The 9,121-nt window shown below is 40.6% G+C and overlaps 1 protein-coding gene across 1 annotated transcript; it reads left to right on the forward strand.

Annotated features, from left to right (window-relative positions):
- The first annotated feature begins 245 nt into the window (after positions 1–245).
- Positions 246–8,185, forward strand: psat1 (phosphoserine aminotransferase 1). The gene is made up of 9 exons (XM_012865666.3): positions 246–411; positions 2,337–2,397; positions 2,540–2,609; positions 3,051–3,256; positions 5,284–5,456; positions 5,576–5,745; positions 6,122–6,250; positions 7,632–7,769; positions 7,864–8,185. Exons 1-9 carry the CDS (start codon positions 355–357, stop codon positions 7,979–7,981), a joined length of 1,122 nt encoding a protein of 373 aa, XP_012721120.1. The 5' UTR covers positions 246–354; the 3' UTR covers positions 7,982–8,185.
- Positions 8,186–9,121: the final 936 nt, after the last annotated feature.

Below are 9,121 nucleotides of genomic sequence, written 5' to 3' on the forward strand. Positions count from 1 at the left end.
TACGGTTCTTGTGCTCTACTTGAAAAACGAAATTCATATCAAATTAAGCGTCTGCCAAATGCGAAAAAAATAAACAAGCATAATTGTGAAGCATATCAATTTTTTTTCTTTTTCTTTTAAAGAATACGGTTGGCCGACAATTTGCACGAGAATTAAGCTCGGCTGTTGTCGGCTTCCTGTAGCGGATCCCCTGTCAGCGGATCCTCGTAAACTGCCAAACTGGCAGTTTACGAGGATCCCCTGAACGCCTCACTTTACACAAGCATCAAGCAGCGACGGTCAGAGCAGCCGCTCCATAACTCGCAGCACCGTGAATACTGTAACTGGTGCAGCATTCAGCAGCTTCTGGGCACCATGGAGCAGAAACAAACCATCAACTTTGGAGCTGGACCTGCCAAACTACCCCAGTCTGTAAGTTTGCAGCCTCTCGTTTTCTTTGCATTGGTCCCGTAAAGCTGCGGAAAAGATGCAACAACATAGGCGCTAGCTGACAGTGAAGTCTGCATGGCTTGTAAAGCTCTGTTGTAGACTGTGTGTGATTGAGCATGATTTTATTTTGATGATGCACCCTCACAATTATTTTTTTTGATGTTGCAGCGTTTAATTGTTGTCTTTAAATCCGGGATATCTGCTGTCCTCTGTGAAATCGGCAGTTTTTTTCCCCTTCTCCTTGAGCAGTTCAGCGTGAAAAATGGTTGTTGGGTTTTAGTGCCTGGCAGCTGGTGGGAGCTCATCAAACTGAAAACTGCGGACTGAGTTGCATCAGCCTTCATTCATTCATGTGGAAACCTGCCTCTTCTATTGTGCTTCAGGGGCAACTATAGCATCCAACCTCTAGATGGCAGAAAAAAACTGCTGGTCCAGAAGAAGAAAGTCACAGCACACATTGTATCTAATTATATTCCAGTTTTTCTATTCAGTTTATCTATCTATCTATCTATCTATCTATCTATCTATCTATCTATCTATCTATCTATCTATCTATCTTGAGCTAGATTAAATATGCAGATGAAGATTTACTAGAGGAAGTTACCATATTTTAAAAAAAAATAACTATAATGCACTTTTGTTATGTTTGTTCTTCTGAAGTCTTACTGCTGAGGGAGCGTTCATCAACTCCTACAGTTTAGGATCACAGAGACCAAAGTAGAAGCCATCCTCAGTTCTGCGTGTTTTTCTTTTTTTAACTTTGATATAAGTACATTTGAGGTGACGAAAAAAATCCAGCATCAAATAGCTATGGCACAACTTTCCCCGCCATCAGGAAACAAGCGATGGCTGTCAGACTGAGGCTATCATTTACCTTGATGGTTTTTCCTGTCCCATGATTAGGCTGGTGTACACTTTTTCACTTTCAAATCACAAGATTATTATTTAATTTTTTTCAGTGAACGTCTGGCTAGACATCCATTCATGCGGATTGCACAGTTCTGTAAAATGAAGGCTTAAAATGATTGCACAATATTTACTGAGTGTATGATGGAGGGAGCGTTGGGTGACCAATTCATGCAACAAAGTCATTTATATCGTTCGCAAAGGAACTGCTGTCTGACTTTTTGGACTGGGGTACGAACCTTGTCAGACCCTAAAGACTATTTGCATGCTTTCAGCTTCTCAAGAAGCGTGTTGGTCAGTGTGATCAACTGATTTCATTTTAAAAAAATTTTTATGTGGAAATATTATATCTTGTTGTTTCTGCGGTTTGCATGTAATCTGTGCACCCTGAGCCGGTGTCTGTTTAATCAAAGAATATCGACGATAAAGATTCTTGACATCATGGAAATCTTTAGCTTTTCAATTAACCGAATGTGGAAAAATAAAGTTTGGAAAAATGATTATTCTTTGCTGAGATTTTTAACAAAGTGTTGAATTGATATAAAGGGTTGTGACTACAGTTGTTTGACAAAACTAGAATTAAAAATGTCACACCAGTGCCCAGACAGATGACTGCTTCCTGATATTATTTTCCTTCAACTCAAGAGAAAAAAAAAATACAAAAGGAGTTAATTTGTTTTACACTGAGGTGGAAAATAACAGCAGTTTTGAAGTCAATGCTGCTCCTTGCTAAATCCCTTTGGATGTTTGTAGCTAAAGGGTATTTTTTTATAAGCTTAATGGGGATCATTTCCACAAAAAGGCTAATTTTCAACCCCATGACAAACCTTTTGTCATTAAAAACAACCTGTTGTAACATCAGTTTTATGATAAATACCTCAGCTCCTGAGTGTAGATTTTCCTCTAACTTTTTTGTATGTACCAGAATTTTTACTCGACATGTTTAAAATCTGTTGTCCACCTTTGTGGTGAAGAGATGCTTTATCTGTGATGTGTTGCAGGTGCTGCTTCAGGCTCAGAAGGAGTTTCTCAGCTACGGCGGCCTCGGGATCAGCGTTCTCGGTGGGTAGGAAAACCGCACGGGCGGCAGACTTCATCAAAGCACTGAATAACTGACCTGGGATCAGAATATGTCTGGAATCTGGTGGGAAAGTTGTTGAGAAGGACATTTAATTTGCTTAGTTTTTACTTTTTCCTAAACCAGAGATGAGCCATCGATCAGCAGACTTCAACAAAATCATCAACAAGTCAGAGAGTCTGCTTCGAGAGTTGCTGTAAGTGCATTTTTATCTCATTATTATTAGTATTCTTTACATCTGTCCTTCCATCCATCCATCGGTTGTAGCCTTTTGTCTAAATGTTCATTAGGTTCATACTGAAATGCTATTTCTACATGGAAAAATGGCCAAAGCTGGATGTTTTAGTCTGAAAAATATGTCGTGACTCAACGATTTTCAAGCGCTAACTCAGCAGAACCTATGCAGTGTCAACCCCAAATATGAAATCGCTGGATCATTATCAGGCAGGTTGGGTGTGACTTTTTTTTATCTGATTTGCAGAAAAATCCTAGCTAGAAAGAAATCTGAAAAGAAATACAATTTGGCAGGACATCTGAATGCTGTCCGAACATGTGAGCTGCTGCTTTGCGTGTGTGTGTGTGTGTGACCTTGATCTTGGCCTGAGCGTTGTAACACCGTCACCCCTGTCCCCCACAGAGGCATCCCGGACAACTACAAGGTGTTGTTCCTGCAGGGCGGCGGCTCCGCACAGTTCAGCGCCGTCCCCCTCAACCTGATCGGCCTCAAAGAGGACAGATGCGCCGACTACCTGGTGACCGGCACGTGGTCGGCTAAAGCTGCCAAAGAAGCGGAGAAATATGGCAAAGTCAACGTTGTCCACCCGAAGCTGGACAGCTACACGAGTATGTGTGCAGTGCAACTATTCATGATAACAGTAGCCGTTTGTTTTGTTTTTTTAAGAAGAATCAGTTTAAAAGAATAGCTCCAGCTCTTACGAGTCGGTCGTTGTCATTCAGGCTGCCTGAGCAAAGGGCTTTAGAAGAATCTGGCAGCATTTCCAGCATGTTGCATAATCAACAACAAAAGGCCGAACTACCAGTGAAAGACGCTGGAATGAGGCTGCTTATTCCACATGGTTGTGTCCATATTGAGTTCTCAGAGCGGCTTTTTTTCTGTACAGTGATACTTGAAACCTTGAAAATCCTTGTGAATTTTCACTTTTTCTGCATAAATATTAAGTACAGTTGAAATTGTATAGTATTAATTCACAAGAAATGTTGTCAAAGGACACTTTGCAAAACAAATGGGTCCTACTGATCTCCAGTTTGACAGAATCTAGTTCAGTCCAGTCATTTAGTCAGTTTTGGTAGTATTTAAGCTAATTTATATCATGAGACAGTCATGCAGAGAAGGGAAGCAACTCTGCTGAAGTCTTTAGAAATCCAAAACACACAGACCAGTTCCTACTTTTTGAAGATCACCACCCACAGCAAACCTGTGGATATTCTAACTGGGCCCATACAAAGGCATCCAGGATTTTCAAGACAACACTGAAATCAGTTCACTGATTGGAAAACAGAAGAAGCAGAAGAACATCGTCATTCCGTGTGTCGCTGGTGTACTGGAGAAACCGAGAAGGATATTTCCACGCACTATATCCCAGGGCACTTTAAATCCACCCTAACTTCTCAGAGACGTGTTCGTCCCAAGGACAAAACACCCGAACACAAGATTATCAGCGGTCTGTTATTTGCAGTCCGGTGCAGCGAGGAACGCTCAGACCTCTGCGCTGGAGAAACTAAACAGCAGCTACACAAAGGGATGGCCCTGCACAGAAGAGCAAGCTCATCATGTTGTGTTTTTGACGTTCACATTTCAAGGACAAGGGACACATTTCAAGACCGCAATGTCTACGTTTATGACAGAGACAGGTTGGGTTGAGAGAGGAGTGAAAGAAGCCCTCTGTATTAAACACGATAAAAAGCAACAGATGAGATGGTCCCAGGTTTCATCTTTCCATTACCTGCTCTGCAGCCTTGACTCGCCTCCCCAGAAGGTTTTTCAGCGGTTCTCGTCTCGGGACATGTGACCAAAATAAACCACTTGTCATCATTAGGGCCGTGTCTGGATCATTAGGCAAAAACAACGTAAACAGTGAGCTGAACAGAGAGCCGGGCCAGTGATTCGCAGGCCCTAATTGCCCCGTTAATGACTTCATTGGCCTTATTAGTGGGATTGTTCTGACTGCGACTTATAAGCCTTCCAACTATGTTCACAACTGAAGAAGCCTTTTAGATGAGAGGTAGAACGTCTTCAAGGAACAACAGGAAAAAGTCCAGTTGCCTTGGCCCTTAAGCCCTTAGGACTGTCATGTCCTGGATGACTTGGAAGCTACAACCAGCCTTTCCCAGACAAAAAAAACTACAATTATTTCACAATACAACTGGAGGAAGCCGAACTTTTCCAGATAAAGTGTTGTTGCCATCTGAATTAGTCAGAGATCAGCTGGAAATCCAAGAACATGGTTTAAAAATACCTCTGTGGGCAGTCGATACATAGACATAACATTTAAACAAAGTGATAAAAGAGATTGAGGAAGAAATTCCTGCAGTCCAGAGTAACAATGATTGCCTATTTGTACAACACAGTGGTGATAGTTTAATTGTAAGTTAGGAAATATTTGTTTAGGTCAGCAAACTTGTGTTTTATTAATGGCAGTAAATCAGTTATTGACATTGAGATATAGTCAGATTTGTTATGTAGATGCTTTTTTTTTTGCAATAATTATTATTTTTGTTATTTTTACAAACTGATTTTCGTTTATTTAACGTCTTGTATTTTTACATTTGCCTCGTCGTCTATGTGAGTTTGTTAGCATTTAAAGAGTTTAGTCGCTGCTAATTTTCAGTTTCGCTCGTTGCACCTCCAGAAATTCCCGACCCCAGCAGCTGGACCCTGAACCCCTCGGCGTCCTACGTGTACTACTGCTGCAACGAGACGGTCCACGGCGTGGAGTACAACTTCACGCCCGAAACCAACGGGGTGGTCCTCGTCAGCGACATGTCCTCCAACTTCCTGTCGCGGCCCGTAGATGTATCAAAGGTGAGAGCAAAACAAGACTCTCCTTCGCTTACTGGCTCCTTTGACCGTGCCCAAAACATTTCTCATGCTTCATGGGATCGTTGTCTTTCACTTTCTCCTCACTCTGGCGCTCTGTGTAGTTTGGGCTCATTTTCGCCGGCGCCCAGAAGAACGTGGGTTGCGCGGGGGTTACGGTGGTCATCGTGCGAGAGGACCTGTTGGGCCACGCCCTGAAGGAGTGCCCCATTGTGCTGGACTACAAGGTGCAGGCTGAAATGAACTCCCTCTACAACACTCCTCCGTGTTTTAGGTACATACTTTTCTATTATACACGTCGTTCACTATCATGGTTCTACGCACAGATGTGCACACAAAGTCCGGTTGAAGCTAACTTTAAACAAGCTTTAGGCCTTCACCTGGTTTTATCCCATAGGGAATTGTGCACGTATCTTTGTAAAGTCCTGGCCAAACTGTTTTTTGCAGCTTAGACGGAATCTTTTATTTTTGTTGAGAGCGATGCGGCTAAAGCGAGAGAGATATTTACCTTCGAGACAGGGAATAAGCTTCGTTTCTTTTAAGATGTATGTCTTTTAGAAACAAACAGACCAGCAGTCGTATATTTCACCTCTGTTCTTTATTATTTATTTTATTTTCATATTCTGTTTCTTGTTTTTTTGTTTTTTCAGCATCTACATTATGGGTCTGGTTCTGGAGTGGATCAAGAATAATGGGGGCAGCGCTGCCATGGAAACGCTCAACAAGCAGAAATCCTCCATGATTTACGACATCATCAACTCCTCGAACGGTTTTTATGTGTGAGTGCGAAGGCGTCGGTATCAAAGTGGCATCAAATAGTGCATTTGTTGGATAAATTAAAAGCTGACCTGGAAGAGACAAGGGGAAGGATGACAGACTGAACTCGCTAAAGTAATATGAAACATAATGTGGCACAAAAGCTCCACAAATCTAACTTCGCTGATAACAAACTGAACACATTGCTCTGCAGCAACTCCACTGTAGGTTTTCTAAGCTGAAAATGACAATAAGTACACCCTTATTGCTACCCACGGGGTTTAAGAGGGAAAAAGCAGCCACAGCCTCCCATGTGTTTTCACAGTTGCAATCTGAACGAACCAAAACATTTTGAGAATAATGTCCTTGTGACAGATGGGCTCAAAGTAGAGATGTTTGGTGGGAACGCACCGCACCATGTTGGGATAAAACCATGGAGGACATGTCAGCACAAACACTTCCTACTAACTGTCAGGCAGAGTGGTCATTTAGGCTTATTTAGCAGCCTCAGGATCAGAGTAGGGCTGGATGATAATTCAATAACAATATGTATCGATCGATAGACGTATATCAACAATAGAAAAAAGGGTCAATAAAAAGTTCCAATAGAATAACAGTTTTCTTTCCTTTTGCATTTTTGCCATGTAGGTTTATATCACAGTCATTACGTCCTCCCAACCAATCACAAACAGACCCAGGAACGCTCCTTCACTTTACTTCAAAGGTTTCACAGAGCATGCGTTCTTTTTTCTTTTTTAAAAACTTGCAGTTTTGGTAAAAAGTTGGTTGAACAAAGGTTAAGTTTGAAGTCAGTGTTTGTGTGTTCTTTATCTAAAATCAGGACATTAAGCAACAGCTTAAAATGGCCAGGGCTGCACTTAAAATATGTGTTTTGAATTTGTTGAGATTTATCGATATTGATCAATATGATTTCTATTTTTTCAACATGCTTTTGTGATATATCGTCCCGCCCTAGATCAGAGCACCTTGCTCTCATTGACTCTACTACAAACTCCTCCCTATACAAAAGTTTTCTCAAGTTAAAAAGTCAGGTCATCCGTCCGACAACTTCATCTCGGCCCAAGACGAGATCATTTTATGTCCTAATAAGAAAATATCTGGATTTGAAAGAGGGACAAGGTTTTTTTCCATCTTTGGAAAAACAAATTTTTAATAAATGGTTCTCAAAGTTTTCTTTAAGAGGCTTAATCCAAAAAAATAAATAAAAAATCTACATCCAATGATGAGTTCACATTGCCTTCAGAGTAACTAATAATTCACTTTCATGAAATTAGTTCTTCACACAATGATTCCATGCGACAAAAAGTTGACTCTCAGATAAAAGCAAAAGTCCTGAAGTGAAGACTAAAAACTCCTTATTTGTGTGGGTGTCCACCCGTTCAGGTGTCCTGTGGACGCTGCGTGTCGGAGCCGCATGAATGTGCCTTTTCGCGTGGGGAAGAAAGAGGGAGACGACGCCTTGGAGAAGAAATTTCTGGAGGGTGCATCCAAGCGGGGGATGATTTCCTTGAAAGGACACAGGTCTGCTAGGGAGGCCTGCGAGAAAACTCTTAACAAAAAAGGAGATTTCTTTTACAATGTAGACATAAACACGAACGTTTGTCTCCCCCTGCAGGTCAGTGGGAGGGATGCGGGCCTCCCTGTACAACGCTGTAACTCTGGAGGACACCGCGGCCCTCGCAGACTACATGAGAGGCTTCCTCAAAGAGCACCAGTTGACCAACTGCTCTTAAAAACACGAGCTTTCAAAGTACATATTGAAAACAAAACGGTTATTAATTGTTCCTAAGGGAGTAAACCCACTAATGCCAAATGAGTCTTATTTCAATGTATCTTTTCTGTAGACGTATTTAATTATTTTTGTTGACTAATACTGTTTTACTTAAGTAATTCCTGGTACTTACATTTTAATAAATCTCATTTTGAAATCCCTTTCATTTCATGGCTTTAAGGTTAATGTCTGTGCTAATATCGGAGAATGTTTTTGCTGATGGGTGTGAGTATAATTGCTGCAAAGTCTTTAACGCTTGCATCTGCCGAGAAGTTGGCAGTTTAGTCTGTTTTCTGGTGTCCTTGAATATCTGAATAACTGTAAAACAAGCTGTGCTGTGTTGTGGGTCGGGTAAGATTGCAGCCCAGGACAGAAAATACAAAAGAGAATCAATGTCACCAAGAGACAGCGCCACATACAAAACATTCATATTTGGGAATATTGTAAGAGTTTTCAACATCAGAGGAAATACTGCTGATTTATTGCTACCGTATTTGATGAGAAATTGTTACAAATATGAAACACACAGCGGCTTTTATTTTCTTTTACCAAGAAACAAATGTTCTCGGCTTCTGGCCCCTAAAGGTTTCCCAAATCCCCATCCTGTGTTTGACATTGATATTTAGGAGAAGGATGAAGAAATACAAAAGCTTTCAAAACTTTCAGCAGATATGAAGAATTAATGAAGACCTCGTTGGTCATTTACTGCTTGATTATATATCTGTTTTAAAAACTCATTACTAAAATAAGTCATTTCTTATCACTCTCAAGTCTAAGGAATACTTCTTTTACTTCAGCAATATGTTATAAACGTCTATATTTTTTACTCTAAATCTCAATATTGACACTTGTTGCCACTTACAAATTTAACAATTGTAATGAAACCAAGTCTTTTCAAATCAATAATGATTGTATTAGTACTCGCTGATATATCTGATTGATAAATTAGTGCAAATAAAGCAACACAATGTTACATGAACAAGCATTTCATCTAACTTCCTGAAGGAAAATTGAGAATGAGTGTAAAAATAGCAATAGCTGATTAGATTTAACTACTAAAAATGTCAAATCAATGTTTTTCTCTCAGAGATTAAAACTTTTT

This window comes from Fundulus heteroclitus, chromosome 12 (assembly GCF_011125445.2).
Source record: "Fundulus heteroclitus isolate FHET01 chromosome 12, MU-UCD_Fhet_4.1, whole genome shotgun sequence".
NCBI classification, from domain to species: domain Eukaryota; kingdom Metazoa; phylum Chordata; class Actinopteri; order Cyprinodontiformes; family Fundulidae; genus Fundulus; species Fundulus heteroclitus.